Here is a 22,136-nt window from a genome sequence, read left to right on the forward strand (position 1 = left end):
CTTCTACTTTCTTCCTTTCCTTCTACTTTCTTCCTCTTATTTTAATCTAAATATAGCTACTATAAATGTTCTTTTAAGTTCTCTTTCATGGAGGCTTCAACAGGGAATCTGGTAAATGTTACTTTCTTAAATTAATAACACACTTAACAAGCAAACTGACAGACTTTCTTTTTGAAGTAGTATCATAATATATGTTTCATAATATCCACTTCATGTTATGCTTTTCCACAGGTATTTAGCAGATGAAATCTGAGCCAAAAATATGCTTATCTCAGTCTTTCAAAACTCCTTACCCCTAAACATGGAAAGCTTGCAAGTATAAAACCTGTCCATTCTGGCTGACCCCAACATGTGCAGTAGAGTAATGCTGCTGTCTTCCTGCAGATGCCTAGAACAACTCCTAGCTACTAAACTTGTTCAAATGCAGATGAAACTTCAAGCTGCCCCTTTTTAATTCCTTCCTGCCTGCAGCATCATTCCTTCCTCCAGCAATATTACCCCGTATCACTGAAGTAATTCTGCTGCATTTGCTGATTCTGAACATTTGAATAGAGAATAGTAGCATTATCAATTCAGTACTAAAAAAACCCCAGAAATGTTTGTTTACACAAACTGCTCTTGAATTTATACTGAGTAACTTTTGTAACAACTGGATAAAAAATGAACAACACATATACCATGAGGTTATATTACACAACAGGACAGACAGCTTTAATTCAAAAGTAAAGAAATGGTGCCATCTGGTGCCACAAGTGACACACAGAGATCAGTGGTGCATTTTCTATCCCAAGAAATACACAACAGACAGGAGAAGGAGAAAGGGGCTCAGAAGCTCTCAAGGCAGCACAGTGAGAAGGCTGCATAGAGACTACCCTAGCTTATTTGAGGGCTGACGATCAATGAGTTTGTGGGCAGGACCCACAACTCCACAGCACAAAACTCTTCCCAACAAAGACTTTAAATAACCTTTGGACTGAATGGTGCAATTTCCCTCCAAATCTATTGTGGTTTTCCTGTGATTCAAGTCCCTTGGTGTTCTTTCACGGGATGGTACTGGGACGAAAATGAGCAAGTACTTTAGGATATACATGCATACATACATACATGTGGATCACCAAATAGCAGGGACTACCTGACTGCTCAGCATTGACTTCTGGGACACTCCTCAGTCAAGTTCCAATGTTAATTGTCCTTTAATTATGCAATGTTTTTGTTTATCACAATCTTGCCCACAGATTAGGACATACCTAACTGAATAAACAGAAAAATTCTCCACATTGTACCAATAGCAGGAGTTTCCTATCTGGTATTAAGTCTGTCTGCTTAAGTAGTTTTGAGGAAGTCTGAAAACCTACCCAGCTAACATTACCATTGCTCATGAAAAGTTGTTTGGGTCAATGAGCTGCCATTGAGCCCATGCTGATGTATTTTGGTTCTCATACCTCATTACGTGAAATCTGGACCTGAAGTTCCTGGATATTGCTGGTTGCTATTGGCTTGCCTTGGATCTCACGATGGGCACTCTCTATCATTTGCTGCAAATGTTTCATTTCTTGCTCATACTGCTCATACTGAACCACTGCTTCCTAAAGAGGGAAAAAATATTGAATTTTTTATTTATTGAAAATAAATTTTTACTTAGTCCAAGCATGACTGATTTCACCCCCTGAAGTGGAGCAAATTTACATCTATCTGGCACTCATGTCTTGATAAGCAAAGCAGGAGAACAGTCAGGAAAAGGTCTGTTCATAAATATTGTGAACTGTAATGATTTTAATGGTTTCATTTATTTAACTATTACCCAAAAGAGCACTTCACATAATGTGATGTTTTAGCTTTCTGACAGAAGGTGCTATAACTTCTGAATTCCAACAAGTATCTGAACCAAACATATCCACAAAAAGATAGCATTACTTAAGTCTCATGGTTTTGCTACAAAGCATTTTCATCTGCTTTTTCACTTCAAGCATTCGTTTATGAAGTGGAAAGACAATAAGAAAAGCTTAGATTTTACAGAAAATACAACTGGGAGAGGATTACGAAGATTGATTCAGATCATTGTTCTACCAGTATAGTACCAGTTCTTTCTATCTTAGATTCACCAGCAGTTTGTCTAACCCATTTTTTAAACTTTCAGCGTGACATTGTATCCTGCCTTTTATGTAAGTATCATTAGTTATCCTTAATCATCACAAGTCTCTTCTGTTATCTAACTTGAAATTTGGTAGTTGTACCCTAGGTCACACTATGTACTTTTCTAGCACTAAATATGAGGAAAGAAACGCTTATACTATTCTTTTACACGTTTAATTATGAATCCAGACATTAAAAAACCCTCTAATTTACTTATATTTAGGAAAAAAATGAAAATGCAAATTTAATAGATGTTGAATGATTCCAAAATCAGAAAACAACTGTATATAAATTCTTAAATAAAAAGAATAAAAATCATTATTTTTATACTAGAAAGTTACTTAATTAACTCAATAGTTTTTATGCAATCTTTAGAAGCAGCTGATGTTATAATGACGTATTACTTTTATTAACTGATTATATATATTATAAAATTAACCTGCACACAATCATATATTAGCTATTTGTCCAGTCAATCCTTATAACAGTACATAAATCATAGCACTATCAGGGAGAGAACCAAGGTGAGAGTCAGATAACAATTAAAATGATCATGAATGTTAAAATCAGGAATTAATGAAACTTAGTGGGGAAATTCCTTATGGTACTACGGAAAAGAGGAACACACAGAGATATGAAATTCTGCGTTTCTATCACAAAGTTGTATGTCAGTGTTGAAGTTACTCTGAGTAATTTATGGGATGGAGTTACTTGCCTGCATGATATTGCACTGCTGAATGGCAGTGTGCTGCAGGCGGCTGGCCTCCTCCTGGAGCTGGAGGGCACTATGGCATATTGGCAGGCCGGTGACCACCTCTTCAGGAATCCTCAAGGCACTTTGGCAGTCTTGTACTGCCTGAACTTTTGGCTTCAGTAACTCCATTTCAGACAACAGATGCTAGAAACAAAGTCAGTGACAAAATAAGCCAATTTTGCAGAACTCCCAGAGCATTCCATACAGCCGAAAACAAATAATGATAAGTTCACGCAATAAAAGAAAAATTTGGTTATCTATTTTCTAAATTGAATATAATCAGAGCACACTTTCTCTGGAGTTGCTCATTGTGAAATGAGCAATCTTTTAAATATCAGTTAAGCAAAACCACCACATACTAGGTAAAAAATAATTAATTAAAAAGCATAGTAGTACTTATTTTTAAGTATCTAAGTAAAAAATATTTATTGTAACAGATTTGAAAAAAATAGATTTAGAAAATTCACAAATTGAAGTAGCATAGGAGTCAATTACGTATACATATATTTTAATGTTACAATCTGAGTGGAATCCCCTGCTCAGACACAGAAGCACATTTTCAAACCAGCAAATGAATCCCATTGTGTTCGCAGATTTCCTTTGAAAACTCAAATCATGACTGAAAATGTTGCATAAAACTCAAAAGGCAATCAGACAGAAAGGAATACAGCTACACAGAAACCTTTTTCTTTGAATTATCACAAGCTGGATGCCTTTGGTAATAGTGTCTATTCCATACACAATGTCCATTCAAGCTGTCTGTTCATATGCACAAGAAGGGTCTAAATGATGGAACAGCTGGAAAATAGATTTGATCACTATTCTTTTTATCTTCATTGTGGAGTTTAATGTATTCACGGACAAGAAAAGAAAAACAAAACGAAACAAAACAAAAAGGAAAAGGCAAAGCTGATGAAGAGAGCCTTAGCACATTAGAAAATGATTTTAAATTCCATAGCTATAAATCAGCTAGACAATGTATGAGACAAACAGGGATAGAGAGACTGGTTATCTCCCTTACCCTATACCACATGCAGAGAGATAGTTAAAGTGGGTCTGAAGTTCATATGGACGAGAGGATCGTGCTTTGTTTTTTATTTCTGTGGTTACATGACATACAGTGGATAATCTAACCAGAGATTTGGTATAATGCCTATTCCTCAGACATCACTGGTGGGGCCTCTCCTCCATCAGGTCCCATACTGCTGGCAAAGGGTGCCTTTATTGTGCAATCAGCACCCTTGGGGGCTGCATGCCAGCTGTGCACTTTACAAGACACTCTCTCTGGTCTGGTGAAACAGGAGGGAAGGGGCTACAGCCCCCTTCTTTACAAAAGAAACTCATACTGTGAGACCTGCTATAGCCAGGTCAGAGAATACACATAAAAACTAGTGTAAACTCCATATTCCTTCATTCTTACGGTGGGTGATGCGCTTCACTTACACTCTTCAGGGCCACACTCTGAAATCTGGCTGTAAGTCCCCAGAATAAAGACCACATATTTTCATGAAAAGGGAAAGCTGTGCAAATTTACCTTTCATCCATATGCTTTTCTGCAGATTTTATCCCTACAGTGAACCTGCTGACATTCAGTTTTCACTGGCAGACTGAGACAGTGAAATCTCCATATTAGCTTGCAGAACAAAATATTTCTTAAGAAACTCAGAAAGCTGTAACTTGCCTTACTTTTCTTGTCAAGAGACTGAGATCGAAATCAACAAATTGACAAATCTCCACAGTAGATCAAGTGCAATACAGAAAGACACAGTATCTTATGGAGGTAATTCAATTAAACATACAAAAATGTAACTTATTTTCTCTTAGATCTCCAGATTACTATGGGAAAAGAGAGCAACACACTAAGTCATTGCATCTCTATCTGTAAAACAGGGATAACACTCCAGACTTCCTTTTGAAGTACTTTAAGAACCCATTGACCAAAAGCACTAGATAAGAACTGGGTTTTTTTATTATTATTAATATGGATTAAATTGATTGGATCCACACTTCTCAGAATTGCATCAACCTAAGAACAGACTCATAAAGGATCATGCTTCAACTACTCCCTTTAAGGGAAAGATTCTTCCTGTTCCATCCCTTATTTCCTTGGCAGTATTTTGGGGCAACACTGTGAAAGAGTGACCAACCTAAGAAACACAGCAATCAATCTCACCAACACTCATTATTCTTTGTGTAAGCTCACACTACCCAAATGCTAATTTTGAGGTCCTAGTCTTTCACCTGTCTGTGAGAAAGTTGCTCTTTCAAGCTTAAATGCCCAAGCTCTGGAGAGGTCAATGTGGCTTGGGCTTGCTCCAGAGAAGCCTGAAGGGCTCTCAGTTCAACTTCAAATTTCTTCATGTCCTGTAACACAACACATTTGAAGAAGAGATCAATAAGAAGAAAAAAAATAAATCACTACAAATATATCTGTCTGGATTTTGTAGCTATGGTCCCCTTATATACAGTGAGAAAACTAATGCATACTTTTAACAACTAATTTTAAACGTTTAAAAGATTGGATAAAAACACCAGTTATATGACAGTCTAGAAAAAGAGATTGCAAAGGCAGAGTTATTATTTTAAGTAATTTTTTAATCTCAAATACAGCATATACTTTATAAAACTGATTTCATAGAATTCAAGGCCTAGAAAGGAACTGAAGATGTCCTCTAGTCAGCTTCCTGTGATAAGACATAACTGCTTCATCTTTCTAGACTGTTTTTAAAAACCACTAGCAGTGGAGTCCCACTTATCTCTACAGGCAACACATTCCACTATTTCAGTACTGGAATTTTTTAGAAAGTTTTTTTCTGATAATCTAACGGGAAGTCACCTTTCATTGCAGTTTCAATATTTTACTTACTCTCCCATTAGTAAGTAAAATAAGTAAATAAAATCCCATTATCTTCATGTGCACAGACATGAAGAACAAATTATTTTTATCCTCTCTGAATACATCATATGTTAGGATAATCCTTTTCCATGCATGTTTTCTACAAATTTATACACATAGTACAATCATAACTCTCCTCTGCTCTTTATCCAGTCGGTCCACATCTTTCTTCAAGTGCAAAATTTGACACTGCTGAAACCTTGCCAGTGATGAGTAGGCAGAACAAAAGGACTACTTTGCATACTTTACAATTATATACTTTATTTTCTGCATAGTGTTTGGATTTTTTACAACAATGCTACACCATTCATTCATTTTTCCACGAAACCCGTTATTAAACTTATAACCTTTCAACAGGGTGCGTCAAGCCAGTAGTCCCTCATTCATAAGCAGAACACATGCCTGGTTCTTCCTGCCTAAACATAACAATTTACCACTGTTTCTGTTGAACAGTAGCCTAATTTTTTTTCAGGTACTCCCTGTATATATGGTGTTGTCTAAGCACCCCAAAAGCCATAATCTCTAAACCAGCATCCAACTCATTAATTCAAAATGTTGAATAGTACCAGGTCCAAGGGAGAAAGGTATAAACCCCTTCTTGATGTCTCTCACCTTTTGGGTTGCAATCATTGATAATTACACACCACTAAGTTTTCTAGCCAGCTTTATACCTACATATTGTATTTTCAACTAGATAACCTTATTAACTTTGTTAATAACAATATAATGTGAAACATTATTAAAGTCAAAACATGATATACTGTGTAATTATATACAAATTGATGTACTACTTTCATGTAAAATTGGACACTTTTGATATGCTTTCTTCATAAATCTATGTTCGCTTCTATTCATCTCCATGCTTTCCTGTAAGAATTTACAAATCATTTACTCAATTGTTCCAATATTTCTCTGAGAACTGAAGCCAGTAAGTTTCACTTCTGCTATGCTTACTTATATGTAAATATCTGTTTTGCTTCATGAAAAATGATTAAAAAAACCCAACCAAATCCTTCAGCTCATAAACTGTGGTTCACTGATTTATGCTTTTGTTATGGAAAGAAGTATTTTTCAAAACCTCTATGTTACACTGTTATGACTGCTTTCTGCCATGTCCTATAAATGCTGTAAAATAAAAGTCAAATTTTTAACCTTAGCTGCAATTGTCCTAATAACTGATAGCCTATTCTCTTAGTCGCCTTTAGGTATTTTCCTATTTAGTATTGTGTAACTGTAGCAGGTGACAGTAGAAGAATCCCTATAAATATATTAATTATAACATTAAAATATAATTTTTTTCCTGGATTGTTGTATCAATTAAAAAAAAAATAAAATTGAAATTTCTTGCTCTGAAGGCAAGAACAAGTAGAAAGGATTTCCACTCTTTTCCTTGTGTCTTGCACCAGTTTACCATGCCTTCAAGCACTGCATAGGCATAACACACATTTACATTAACAGCAATCCCATACAGAAGAGCTGCACAGAAATGTCAGGGACACGAAAAAACATGTTCATTCTTTTCATTGCACTCCCTTGCAGAGGTAAGTCTTATGTTATGAAATCCTGGTCTAGTCCAGTACTGATCTGAAGGAGTTGATAACAGGCTTTAGATATCATTTAAGAATAAAATAAAGGAAATGGTAGAACATAACTGTCAGCAAAGACACATTTCAAGTATCTAAACATAGGTGCTCAGCCTTATTTGAGACACACCATGATCCAAAATACATCCATCCAGAAAGGGCAGTTATAAGAGGACCTGCTAAAATATTGTGCCCCTCTGAAAGAGCACCTGAAGGCAGTTATCTCAAACAGCACAAGATACCTAACTTTAGACAACACAATCATGCCCTTTATAGACCATGTATAATCTTCACTGCTATTAATCTCTGTAATATGATGCATACACCACCCTAGCTGCCAGCTAGCATTAGAAAAACTGCTTTCATTTACCTTGGCAGCATCTTGGAGATTTGGCAGCTGCACTTTGATAACTTGCTGTAATTGCTCTGTCCGACGCCCTAGTTCCAGCACTTGCTGAGACATTCCTTCAGTACAGTATACACTTGCCAGATAATCAATCCTCTCGCTCATGGCCTCGAGATCACTGTGAATCTCTCCAGACTCATCAAGCATGGTCTAGGTGGAGATATGAGCAAATTGAATGACTTAGGCAATATGCTTAAATCTGAATATATGTTGAAGTGCTTCAACTTATGGAGACAGGAAAACAAAAGATTAAGTCATGAAGCTTCAGCAGCTGTACTTACTGACACACTAATTTTAGTGTTTTGCTATACACACTTCAGTATAAAAATATAATATCCACAATCTGTGGAGAAGATTTGTTCTGGAAGCCTGATGTACCTAACAGAAAGTAGAAAAAAGCACTTGGGTGCAGTGTTATAGTAGGGCAGAAGCCTCAATGCTGCCTAAAAACATCACTGCCAAAATATTCTGTGGGATGGCACTGGTTAAACTGTATCCTCATCAGATTTCAAAGCAGAGAAAAAGCCATAGCAAAACCAAAACAGGAATTCTATCTCCAGTTATCCTCAGGATAAATTGCCTGGAGGTACCTATTCAGAACATGAAAGTGTGACATACTGCATTGCACCAACATAAGAGAATGCAGCTGAAATAAAATAACATACATATAAACCCCATGATTAATGCAGTCTTATTTTTGTATTAGTGAGACGTTAGTATCTTATGATGCTTTGACTTATTTCATATGGTCATGTAACACAGGCAAGCTGGGACCCTATCAACATGGTCCACTGATCCCACACACACATTTCATGTGCAGACACACACCAAACAAATTGCACCATCACAGGGACATCAAGTCACTCTGATGTGAAATGTCCAGGAAGCAACTGAAAGAAACTCCTCTATTAGGCAGCAGTTTGAGAATATTTGGTATGAAACTCATTAGATGAGAAAAAAGGCTATTCCAATTTAGGATAAAAAAGAAAGAAAAAACCCCCCCAAACTGAAACTCATGTTTGATTAAATAAATTTTTATAGTATTAGCTGCAATAAGGTATTTGGTGTGATAGAATCACAGTGCATGGACACACCATTCAACCAAAACCTATTATGAAGCCAATGTACTTGAGTAAATGTGGAGATCAACTTTGAATCACATAGTTTTATCCCCCAATATATCTTAATTTCTGTGTTCAAAACAATTGTCCAAAACCAATCAATCACCTTTAAAGCTTGAGGGAACAGTCAATGAAATCTAGCACTTTGAATTTTTTTTTCCCTCAAGGAAAAGAGGCAAAAAAAGGTAGAGGAAGTAGAACTCTATTGCTTTGAAAATAACTTTGTATATACACTGCCTTTTAAATTTCATATCTCATATAATTACCTGGTAGGCTTTACACTGGTCACGAAGCTGAGAGGAAGAATTCCATGTTATACTACCATGGACTAGAATATTTGCTTTCTCAATCCATTTCAATACGAACTCCTGCATCTCATTGTATTCTTCCAAGTGTGAAGTAGCCTGGATATGAAAGAAAAATTCTCTTAAGCCTAAGATGTAATTTTGTACAGTTCTTACTGAATGATAAAACTAATTTTATTTCACTTACTGTTGGGATCATTTAAACAACTTTTCCATACTGTTGTATATAATTTAATTATTTATGTATTTATGGAGTTAAAATAGGTCTGCTTCCAGTAATAAGCATATCTATTTGGGGGAAAAAAGGCACTATAAGAATGTAGGTCACACTGGGAGAGGCCATTGATGCTCAAATATATCCTTAGAGGGTACACTCCCTGTGCATATTTCAGCCTCACATGTAAGTTCCAAAACACCTTCTTGTTCAGTTTGTGGCTCAGTGCAAGCCTGCTCTATTTCATTTCTTATTTTGTCTCCTTCTGTTACCATCCTCCAAATCACCTTTTTTTACAATCTGCTTTGTCTGTTCAGTCTTCCATATTTCCAAATGAAATGTTGCACTATTTCAGAATATAGGACAAAAGCTGTTCTGTGATTCATCCAGTTTCTACTTAGCAAAGTACTCATAAGTTCCCATTTTCTTCTCAGCAGGAATAATTTCCTTGCTTTTCACAAATTTGTTTTTCATAAAGAATTTATCAAATCCTAGGTGATCAAACTGTATTTGCAAGCAGTTTGCCATACTTATCTTTCTTTTTGGTGAGTGGATTTCTTTGTGCAGAACAAAAATATCCTAGTGGTAAATCCCTTCACAAAGTACCTCTGACTGAACTCCTACTTTGATAGTAACTTTCTATCTCTTCTTAAAAACAATTTTTCAGAGGAAACTGAAAAGAATAGCATGAAATAATATTTTTCAAGTTTTAGAGAAGTGTTCCGTGCAGAAGGGAGATCTCTTAATTTATCAGGGTATTGATGGCAGAACCACAGAAAATCCATTTATTTGCTTTTAGCTAGACTTCTTCTGGGATAACAACAATTAAGAAAAAGAAAAAAGGAGAAAGAATTTCAGAGACTTTGAACCACAGAGGATATACTTTTATGAATGCCAAAATGTTGCATAAATATTATGGATTATCAGAACCCTTGTATATAGGTTTTTTTATCGAACCTACAAATTATATTCACTCTCTGTGTATTGAGACTAGAGCAAAGAAATTTATTTCATTTTTCTTTTTAATGCTGCAAATATTGGTAATGGTGATAAAACAGAGGCCCTGAAAAGCACAGTGAAATACTATTTCCTGGTATGGTACTGTTTGTGAGGTCTATCATCTTTTTCAGGTACCAGAGGAATCAACCAGCAGATTATTCATGCAAGAGGATGTTAAAGTTACATCACAGAATTATTCGACCCTCCTGATACGACCTGTCTGTACCTCTCTGCGACGTGATGCAAGCCCTGACTAATAACAGGCAGATGTCCCAAGGAATGCCCCTTCTTGCACAACTACAGGAAAATAAACGAGAAGTTTGCATGCTCCTTCTGCTTCTGAAAGAAAACAGCTGGAGGTAGGCACGATCATACCTGACTAAGCTTGGCAGCTCTGTACTCAGCCTGCCGTATAGTCTGTTGGTGCAATGTAGTGAGTTTCCCTATCCTGTTAGCCAGCTGCTTAGCCAGTGGTGCATTCTGCTCTGCAAAGTCCTGGACGGATGCATCTAATTCCAACAGCTTTATATTGCAGCTGTCCAACTCTTCACCGAGGATCTAGACAGAAAAACAATAAAATCAATGATCCAGGAAGTGTTAGCTTTCTAGTTGATTATTTCTAGTCCAACTTGCAACTTTTATACCCTGTCCAAAGTCTCCATAGTTTGTTCCATTTTTAAGCAGGAAGGCAGAACAGCAGGATGTTTGGTCATCTCTTAAATATGTGCTGTTACTCTTTCTTCTCTGACTTCCTGGCTGAAAGGGATAACCCGTTTTCCCTACAATAGCCAAAGACTGAGTCACTTCAGTGTGACATTAACTATTCTCAGGCATCTTTCTGTGTTAGTTTCTGAAATGAACAGTCAGCACACACTGCCATGACAAGGATTTTTACTGATTGGAAAAAGGGTCTGCTTTGTTGATGTCTTAAAATATAACTTTACAAACTCAGAAAAATGTAATTAGTCATTAATGCATTATGAAAACTTTCATTTTCCTTTGAAACTTGCATTTTCATAGCTTGATCCTGATGTAGGAGCAAGTAAATCAAAAGTAAAGGTATACTGTAAAGAATGATCTTTTCAGTACAGACTGGGACAAGGAGCATTTTGGGGGACCCATAGGGTTTCCCAGATTGTAGTCATACTCATTATTTAAAAGGAACAATGAAATTTTGTCCATCTGACTTTTACGCTCAGCTACTTCTTCAAAATTGTGTTACTCACTGAAGTCCCTGTATGGGCTAGTTTGCAAAGAATATAATTTTAAACATCTCATTACTCAACCCTTATTTCTGTCCATTCTTCTGTTGAACTACTTCAAAAAATGTGTTCTGCAAGTCTTCAAAAATACAACTTCTGTATGAAGTGAGTGCCCCAATTCAGAAGAATTTATGGTGTAATCACATAAGGAAAGCCTTGTCTTACCTTTTGTTCAAGTTTAGCTTGTGCTATATCATTTGTTTTCTTTTTCAGCTTGGAAAGAATGGCGTTTAGTTCATTTGCTATCCCCTGAATTTTCTGATCAAATTCTTGATTCAATGTTTTGATTTGCTGAGTTTCTCTTTCTTTAGTTTGAATCTGTCAACAATAAGAATGAAATTCAGTAACCAGAAGTAACCTCCATCTTAAAGGAAATTACCTTTCATTTAACTTAGTTTAATTTAAAGGGTGAAGGTAATAAAACTATTCTATGTTGCCACAGTTTGGCCACACATGAATACCAAATTATAAAGTCTAAGGAAGGGATATAGATCCGTTATGCACTTATCTACTGTGCTGTACCTGATCCTGTACAGTCACAAGGGCCAGCCCAACTTCTGCTAAATGAAGAGAGAGTTCAGAAGGCAAAATGGTATAAAGCCCCAGGTACTTATTCTGTTGCTGTTCAGCCATTTTCTCAACAGCCTGGCGATGAGTAGTAACTTCACCAAGGAGAGACTAACGACAGAAAAAAACAGTACTGTCAAGAACAATGGGAGAAACACATCTGTGTAAACTTGGCAAATGCAGATATTACAAGCTAATTGTTTTCAAATTTAAACTAGTTCAGGAAAACAATTTTATCTTGGGATTTGCTCGATTTCCAGTTATGACTGTTCAGTTCTCTGTTCCTGTGTGGCCACATCTACATAGAAAACATCAAGTGAAATCAGTTTACTTTGCTGCTTCCCTCCCAAACCTAAACTGCAGAGATAGAAATGTCACATTCTGTCCATTCACATTCTATAGTTCCCCCACACTTTGAAGGAGAGGAGAAACATTACTAATCAATATACTAGTACATAAAATTGCATATATGCAAATAGTTTAATAACTCTTAAATATCTTAAAATAAAATATTACAGTCCATCATCTACTTCGTGCTTTATGAATTTGTCTATTGGGTTACTCAAAAACTCATTAATATTATCTAATTTGAATTTGTGGTGGTTTTGAAACAATTAACGTTCACTAACAGATTACAATGAAGATAAATATTGCAATGTAGGAATTGACAAATTTAAGATACCTGTAACTCCTGAAGTTGAGTGTCCACTTCTACATCAGGGCTTAATAAATATTCTTTTGTTTCCTGGATCCAGGAGTTCACAACATTAATCTCTGCTTCAACCTCCTCACGCTCCTTCAGCTCCTGTTTTGCCATCTTCACACCTTTTTTAACTTTCTGTTGCATACTTCAGAAACAAAGAAACAATAACTATTTGTGAAGAATTAAGCAATGTCTAAAAATACTGTTTTCTCAGAAAATGCTGATTAATAAAGATAATGATTGATGGCCTCACATCCAGTAAAATAAATTTAAATAAATAATTTATTTTATGTTCATTCTTTGGTATTATGTATTTGGACATCAAGCATGCAATTCTTTTGAAGAAATGCAAACATTTACAATAAAGACCCATATATTTGAGCTTATCACCACAGACTGCCCTTATTGCCAGTGGAGGAAACAGGCACAAATGAGAGCATGAACTCATGTAGGGCATGAATTCAGATAATTCATCATTCTTCTAAAAGAAATTTCTAAAACAGGTCAGAAAAACTTAATTTTAGACTTGTCTATTTCTTTACAATAATTAGAGAGCGATACTTAATCAATTCTGATGTTGATATCTATAATGTAAAATAATGTGAGATAAATTCCACTCCTGTTGATGGGATTTGCATTGGCAGAATACTTAGGGAAAGGTACGGATCAAACATCTGAACACCATTTCTGATCCAGAGACGTATCTCCACACTTCCACTAAGACAGAATTTCTGCACTTTTCTCAAGAACTTGGATGTCCTCTAAAAAAGGATACCACTGTGACTCCTGGACTACTTGCAACTGTTGATGTATGTGACATGGACCTTACTTTGATATTCCCACATTTATGTTTGCTTAACCTTTCATAGCTGAACCCTGCCTTATTTACATTAGCAGGAGATCATCACAGACCCTATATTTTAGAAACCAATTCTAAGTGAATGGAATTATAAAAGTGCTTGTATCTACACCTGCCCTAGAGGGATCATTTATGCATGCACACGATGAACTTTGCACAGGCATGGGGGAGGATTTGCAGTTTTTTATTCTCTATGTCTCTTCCTCTTCCCACTGCAGAGATACAGTTAATGGCATCATAGTGTAGTTATGAGGTAAATATGTGTCCTGAAACCTAGTATAAAACTTCCTGTTTTCTACATGAAAGGGAGACATTTTAGATTTTCATAAACACTTGCATATACACTTTGTGAAATGTTAAGACATACTTTGTTTGCAACTCCCCTAAATTTCCCTATAAATTTCATACAATGCCTACTTTTGGTACCTAAGTGCTTCAAACAGGGGAAACAAAGCAATAAAGTAATCAAAACTTAGGATACGAAGACATAAATGGTCACCATTAGTGGTGAAAGGCAATGTAAATGTGTAAAGTCAGTTATAACTTTAATGTAGTTTATGCAGCTTTTACACAAGTTAGTAATATGCAAGGCAAGAAGTAGATATTCTAAAACATATACTTCAGCTGATGGAAATAAAATAATGGCAAAAAATATATTTCAAAATTAATTAAAATAATTCAAAATTAAACTGATGCTTATTTTAAATATAGTAACTAATATTTATTTTAAGCATGATAATTGTTAATTATATAAAATGATACATAAACTCTTATTAATGAATTGTAAGATAACATTTTTCTAGTGAATCTTTTAAAATATTGCCTTACTTGTGGCATCGATCTTGCATTGCTTTGATTTCTTGCATTACTGGCAGTTCCTCCTGAGATGGAGGCCTTATTTCCACATCCTGAAGCATGCTGACAGCATGCTGTTTGAGCAGGCCCAAAGATGACAGCTGGCGGTCCACCTCCAGAAGGAAACTGCTGTGGTAATCCAGGAGTTCCAGGAGCTCAGTCTTGGATGACTTTTCCACTGAGCTCTCTGGTAAGCGACCTTGTAGCTGATCTATTGCTGTGGTGGCTTTCTGAATCTATGGAAAGAGATACAGTCTTGTCAATAATGAAATTACAAAAGAAGCTAGTACAACTGACACCAAAAGGTGCTCAACCCAGTGCTGTACATTTAAATTCTGTAAAACTGTTTGTGCAGTAGTCTCTACAGCAGATATAAATTTATGCTCTACTGTCCTAGATCCAGCTAGCTAGCCCTAACTCTTCACAGACTTGCTAAGGCACATTTTTTGTCCAATGAAAATGAGTGTCTCCTTATATTTTTTAGCAATTATTATATTAATTGCCATAGGACCTGGATCTCTACCCCAGGGCACATCCATATTTGTCACAAGTCATACATTTAACAGAACAATTATCCCCATTCCTAGACAACCTGCCATCTGGGCATAAATAATGGATGATGATGGATAAAAGGAGTCAGGCAGAATATAAGGGGAAAAAAAAGAGACGTGACTGATGAACAGTGACAGGCAATATCATCACTGCTTATGCTTAGAAACAACAACTTCATACTCTTCAGGAAAAAAAGAAGAAAGAGAGAAGAGAAAAAAGAGAGAAGAAAGAGAGGAGGAAGAGAAGAAGAGAGAAGAAGAAAGAAAAAAAGAGGTTGACATAATCTAGAATAGAACATCTAGGGAAGGGAAACGTAAAGGAGAAGATTCTGAAGAACTACCAGAAACCAAAAAATCTCTAAATTTATTATGGATGTATGCATACAGAAGAACAGTACAAACTCTGGAGGCAGTGCTTCTAAACCTAGATCTTGCATAGCTGCGTTTTTCTGACCTGAGGAGAACAAATCACTATTATTCCTGATATCAGTTTTCTCTACCACAAGATGATTAATAAGGCAGTATAATGAGTGAAAACCTACGTACAAAGGAGGATTTACCAAGATTAGAATTTACCTTATCATTAAAGCCCTTCCACTCCTGCACTGCATCTTCCAAAATTTTTTCTTGTTCCTGGGCTGCATTTCGGAGCCGGGTCCAGCGTTGCCAAACTGTTGTCATGGATCTACTTATAGATGCTTTACTGGCATCATTGCTAACTTTTTCCAGCTGCGAAGCCTTTTCTTCTAGGGCTGTGATGTTCTCATGGAAAGAATTCACTACGGACACAAGAGTCTGAAAAAGCAAAAATAAGCACTGTTTTCCTTTACTACAACACAACTCATTACTATTTGACAATCAGGTAGATGAACCACTTCCAGCCAATGAAGACAAAAAGGAAGTACTCTATGCTGAGTGAGATGGCTAGGTCTCACTTTATTTTTAATATGCAATATATTAGATACAGCTACTTGTCCAAAATGCAAGCCTCCGGAAGCAGCAGAAATCTGCTGTAATCAGATATTCTCTTCCCTGACAGACCCTCGAGGAGATGAAAATGAGCATTCAGGGTCCTTAGCACAGCAAAGACTGACTTCTACTAGACTCTAAAAATGAAAGAAGCCATTCAGGTGTTTAAGTGTACATTTATGTCATGTTTATCTTCAATGACATTTTATATTTCTAAGGATATGAGGATATTCTCATGAAGCTGGCAGACATGATATTACCCTTAGGGGAGATTCTTGATTTCACAGAGACACAGTTGGAGACCTGGCAGCATGTCTAACTGCCTATATTAAGGCAACTGATTAGTACCCTAAATATAAGAAGAGTAAATAATTCTTTTAAGTTACATTTCTTGCTTTTAGACTAAACAAGAATTAATATCAAACCCCAACTCTTCCTGTCCTAGTAAAACTATTCAATGTGATCCAAAGTAGATGGATCTTTCTATTGATCTGAGTTTCTTGTAGGGTACATAATTTTGGGGTTAATATATACAAGGTTTTTAGGAACCTCCTGACTCTTTGCATTTCTCTACAGTCATAGGCACATAGACAGACAAGTTGAACAGTGATTAAAAGTATCTGTCTTTGTCACCCCACAAATTAAATGTGTGTTTTCCACTACACTAAACACCCCTTGGTGTGCTATGACACAGGTAAGTGCTACAGGAAAAGATGCAAAAATTGAAATTAGTGTTACCACAGGTAGTGACTTACGTAACATATATTTATTTTCATTTGAAAGAAAAGGATTTCATGCAATTATCAGTACCTTACCTTATGTGTTAGCAATTTCTCTTCTGCTTCATGAGAAGAAGCAGTTTTAGCTACTGAGAATTCAGATAATTTTTTCTCAGCCTCATTCATCACTTCAATAACCTTCTGCCTTGCTGTCTGGTACTCCTGCCACTCAGAAGCACATCTGAAACAAATACGGTTCCAGAAAGAACAAATCAATGCAATATAAAACCATTTGAAAATAAGGAATATTGTTGCGCCTAGTTTTAAATGTAACTGCTTAGTTTTGCTGTTACACAGTATTTTCCAAGAAAAAGAAAGATTACTGAGAAAGAGCATACATAGAACCATATGCTCCTGATTTTCAGCTATGCCTTCCAAAAACCATAGCTGGGCATTTAATAATCCTTGTATGACTTTTTCTCAGTGACTGTCTACATTGCCTTTTAAACCTAACCAAGCTTGCAGAATCCAGAACATTGAAGAATAATAAGTAAAATAGATATTATGATTGGAAAGGTACTTCCTTTTAGTCCAAAAATCTCTGCTTCAATTTCATTTGTTTCTGCATAGGTCTTGTGTCAGGTGAAATACGGGACAGTCATTCCCTACTCTTCTTCTCAGTGTTGTTTCAAGTTTAATATAATTATATTATAACTTCCTCAAGATCACACAACTAGTCAGTTTGGGGCAGAGAAGAAAACAGAATCCAAGAACTCTGAATCCCAATATCCACTTCTCTCATAAGTAGCAAAAATATTTACAAAACTCCAATTAATGTTGTGATCTCTTTCTTCCATCACCAATAAGGTGATCTTAAAATGAAAGAAAAATAAGTAAAGAATATACCTTTGTAACTGCTCTTGCTGGGTTTTGGCTTCTTGCTTTGTCCCTTTGGCCTTTTCTTCCAATGCAGCTACATTCTGTACCAGCTTTTCTCTTGCTGTGGCTTGTATAAAGGGCTCTATCTCAGACACAAGGCCCTGTAACTCTTTCAAATGATTATTGAACTGACTTTCTGTGCTGAAAAATTCGATGTGGTTCCTTAGATTCTCCTCAGAATTCTCAACATCTAAACCATTTCTTGCTAAATGTAGAAATTCCTGAGCATCTTCAAGCCAGTCATTTGCTATCTGCATCACTTGGTAGTATCTTTGGCAGAGGCAATATACTTTATTCAAGGTAGCCTGAAATAAAAGGGAAAATTATACAGATGGTCACAAATATAAAATCACAGCAGCCTGTGTCATTAAAAAAAAAAAGAAACAACAGGATTATTAAAATAAATCTTTTCATGTTGATTGCAAACATCAACCCACAGAGCCATCATTTTCAGCTTCATGACTGAGAAACTAACTACAGTTAGGATGCACTAACCTGTCTCACATGTATAGCTTCTTGAACTTCACCATCTAGTTCCATCAGCTCAGCAAGAGTGTTTTCCAGGTCAGCAGGTATCAGCTCCTTTGCTTTCATATATCTCTCTTTCTCTTTATTGCTCAGTGCGTTCATTATTCTCAGGCTTGACTGCACTTCTTCCTGATGTATTTGAACCTTTCGGATTTCTTCTTGGATGCACTGAAGTTTGAAGTCCAAACTTAATGTTCCATTAAGTTCTGCTTTCACCCATCTCAACCAGTCGAGTGAGCGGCAAATTTCTGTCTTGAAGTCTATGCTTTGCACAAGTCTGTTCTCACACTCCATTACGGTGTCAACAATGGCAGCATGCAAAGACTTCAGTTTCTCTTGCCAAGCCTGCACTTGGTGATTTGTTGTCTCATATGCAGACGAGTCAAGCTGAGGAGAAAGGGCTTCCAGATGTTCAGTTATTCGCTTCAGAAGACTTCCTGAGTCTTGCAAGCTGCCCACCAGAGAATGGTATATTTTCAACTTTTCTTCTATTGGGAGCGTTTCTTCATTTACCTTAATCCGCTCCCTTTTTACTGCCTCGAGCTGTGCCTCAAACTGCACACACATTTTCTCATGTTCCTGGCATGCTTCTATAGTGTCTTCCAACAAGGTGATTTTCTGTTCTATTTGCCTTTTCAACTTGTGATACAGTGTGGCAAGTTTTAACATTTCATCTGGTTGCCATGGTTGGCCAGTGCTCCGAAAGGCCTCCTTCTTCTGGTTCAGTTCATCCACTGCTGCACCAAGGCTTACCACTTCACCTAAGAGATCTCTGTAGGCCTGCTGGAGTGACACAGCTTCTTTAGCTAGAACAGCAGCTGGAGCTTTGTCCATGTTAACAAACTGATCCTCTAGCTCAGTCAGAGCTTTACTTGTCAACTCAATCAAAGAGGTATACTCTTTTCTGGCATAAATTGCTTCCTGAACTTTATATAATTTTTCTTTTGCCAGAGCAGTGACAATATTGAATTGCTGAGGGAGACTGTTAAGTTTTTCATTCAGATAGGAATGATCCACTTCATTAAGTGATGGTAGGACTTCTTGACCATCTCTTTGCAGTGCAAGTAGCAGGTTTTCATATTCTGGAGATTGCTCAAGAATCTGTTGATACTTTGCCAACTGGCTGTATAGCTCAGTGTCAGAATTCATTACATTGACTTCTGGGAATGTGACAATATCAGCTTGTTTTAGCCAATGGCAAGCTTTATCTAAGTCTTCTTTGAAATATTTCCTGGAAACAATATTTTTCTCTAGTTCTAACAATCTCTGGTTACACTTTTGTAAAACAGTGTCATACACATTCTGTAGTTCTTGCAGTTTACCTAACACTTCACTCTTTTCTTGATTTGTTGCTTCTTTCATTAAATTCCTTCCTTGAGCCCACAACCCTGTGACCTCATTTTGATAGGCCTTCAAGTTAGTCTGGGTATTCTTACAAGTCCTGATCTGTTTATTCACATCTTCTGGCAAGAGACAAATGTGTTCTGGAAACATTACTTTCTTCTCATGCTGGTGAATTTGGTTTGTAGCCTGAAAGACTGCCATGAGAAACTGGGTCTTTTCAGACAGTGCTTTATTCAGGTGTTTTCTCCTCTGGCCAACCAAATCGCTCAGACAAGCCACATGGTGCTGTGCATGAGAAACTGTTTTCTGCAGCTCTTGCCTTTCATTGAGCCCTAGATTGGTCATCACCCTGTCAGCATCTTTCACAAGCATCTTCAGAACGAGCTGTTTGGCTTCAAGCTCACTGCAAATGGTAAGATGATCCATGAGAAGACTCTGAGCCAAATCTGGTGGAGGGCTGTGTTTAAGAGCCTCTGAGATACTAGGTTGCTGCTCCTCTGCCCATTCCATTAGTTCATGAAATTTGGAATGCACCAAATTGAGCTCTTCTAAAGTTGAAACAGAAACTTGAATTTTCCTTTTGACAAGGTCCTCCAGTTGAGTCCAGCGTTGCTCAAAATGACTGAATTGTTCCTTTACTAATTCTTTGTCATCAAGATTCAGATGTTCTATCATCTTCTGTTTCTGATCTTTGAAATCTTCCAGAGCAAATCTCCTTTCTTGTAGCGCCATTGCCAATTTCTGCAAAGCTTCAAGGTGCACATTTGTACTTTCAGCATCAGATCTATAATCAAAATGGACAGGACAGAAATGAATTATTAGATCCTATTTCAGGACAGACTTTTACAAGACGTCAGGATTAATTATAATTAATTAATTAATTAACGTACTGAAATCAATATGATATAAAGACCTACAGTTTTCAGAATAACTTGAAGGTAATAGTCTTGAATATTAATTAAAAAGTTCAATAAATTTATTTCTTTCCCTTTCATCTGCAGTATGGTCATCAGGCTGACCATGGAAATATATCTGAATACTACAGAGCATACTGGTTATATTGCACATACAAACAACAAGTATTGAGGTTGAAGTGAATTTTGTTCCATGATAGTGATAGCAGCAGCAGTAGACTCACAATTTTACACACAGCTGGTGTGTTTATGCTATACAAAGGAGTTGCAAACATTTAGCAGTAGTAACTAAGCTTTAATATAACATTTTCATAGATATAACACAATATCACAATGAAAAACTCATGAAATACAGTAAAGACAAATGAAAGCATTCGAATGAAATAGCATTCTTGAAACATCAGGAAATACTATACCCTGAGATAGGATCAATCACTACTTGCCATAAAGACAAACACTGAAGATTCGGCTTCTCAAACTCTCTTCATTTCAACTGAAGTAATTAATTGCCTTATAATTAATAAGAGAGGAGTGCTTTTAATTAGGCATAGAAAAAAGGATTTTTAGTGGCTCCAACTTAAAGACATTCTGTAAACAGTTCTTTCAATATATATGCATGTTTGCTTTGTGCATGCTACTCCTTTTTTACCTAGCTAGGTTGTCCCACTCTTTTGTGAGCTTTTCCAAGAAAACTTCAACTACGTTCATGCGATCATGGTAATCTCTTGTCCTCTGCAGATCCTCCTCCCTCTGCATGAGCAAACTGTGTGCCTGAAGGCAGAGGTCCAGCCACTGGTTGCTCAGTTCTCCTACTTCCTTGTGTTCTGGTGATTCTTGCCCTTGGGTTAGCTTGTTCATCTTCTCAGTCATAGATGTAAGAGCTGACTGCTTAGACTGTAACTTCTGACTGAATTCCTGAAATAGATATAAGTAAAAACCAGTATAACGACACATACTCGAAGTGGAATATAAGTAAAAACTCTGAAATAAATAAATTGTGTAAGGACTAATTATCTGCCTAGGCAAATGTAAATTGGAAGAAGTGTCTTCTCTGCTCTCCTAACCCTCCTTCCCAGGTGAACACAAGTTGGTTAGAGATGTGAAAGCAAATCAGAGGAACTTCCAAGTGCCAGTGATAAACAGAAATCATGATGGAGTCACATCTTGTTGTCCAGGCTTCTAGACTAGCACAGCTCCCACCATATACTAAAACATGCAAGATAGTCTGAGTCTCAGGAGAATAATTTATATTACGGGTACCATTTCTGTTTCTAGCTTATTTTTTTTCCTTTTTGTTTTTCATTACGGACTAAAAATAAGAAGCAGAGTCCATGAGTCAGTGAGCCTCCACATCGATACTTTGTATTGCTCCTACTTCTGTAACATCAACCATTATCACTGTCATTGAAAAAAAGCCAGTGATTACCAAGGTATGATTGTTATTTTAGTTAATAACTAATAACTAAAGGAGTTAATCTGCATACACATTTCTTACCAAATAAGAAGTCAGAGATC

General features: G+C 36.5%; 1 protein-coding gene across 16 annotated transcripts in view; it reads right to left on the reverse strand.

The window, feature by feature from the left end:
- Positions 1 to 22,136, reverse strand: part of SYNE1 (spectrin repeat containing nuclear envelope protein 1) — a 298,629-nt gene that overhangs the window by 110,585 nt on the left and 165,908 nt on the right. For all 16 annotated transcript variants that reach the window (XM_032684535.1, XM_032684534.1, XM_032684533.1 and 13 more), the window contains 15 exons: positions 21,271 to 21,536; positions 18,331 to 20,491; positions 17,803 to 18,140; positions 16,993 to 17,137; positions 15,785 to 16,003; positions 14,631 to 14,893; positions 12,923 to 13,088; positions 12,196 to 12,351; positions 11,839 to 11,991; positions 10,787 to 10,969; positions 9,160 to 9,297; positions 7,737 to 7,922; positions 5,129 to 5,251; positions 2,849 to 3,031; positions 1,443 to 1,586 (listed from right to left, as the gene is read on the reverse strand). In XM_032684535.1, coding sequence (XP_032540426.1) covers positions 1,443 to 1,586; positions 2,849 to 3,031; positions 5,129 to 5,251; positions 7,737 to 7,922; positions 9,160 to 9,297; positions 10,787 to 10,969; positions 11,839 to 11,991; positions 12,196 to 12,351; positions 12,923 to 13,088; positions 14,631 to 14,893; positions 15,785 to 16,003; positions 16,993 to 17,137; positions 17,803 to 18,140; positions 18,331 to 20,491; positions 21,271 to 21,536 — 4,824 coding nt within the window. The remainder of the gene's footprint in view (positions 1 to 1,442; positions 1,587 to 2,848; positions 3,032 to 5,128; positions 5,252 to 7,736; positions 7,923 to 9,159; positions 9,298 to 10,786; positions 10,970 to 11,838; positions 11,992 to 12,195; positions 12,352 to 12,922; positions 13,089 to 14,630; positions 14,894 to 15,784; positions 16,004 to 16,992; positions 17,138 to 17,802; positions 18,141 to 18,330; positions 20,492 to 21,270; positions 21,537 to 22,136) is intronic.

Source organism: Chiroxiphia lanceolata, chromosome 3 (genome assembly GCF_009829145.1).
Source record: "Chiroxiphia lanceolata isolate bChiLan1 chromosome 3, bChiLan1.pri, whole genome shotgun sequence".
NCBI classification, from domain to species: domain Eukaryota; kingdom Metazoa; phylum Chordata; class Aves; order Passeriformes; family Pipridae; genus Chiroxiphia; species Chiroxiphia lanceolata.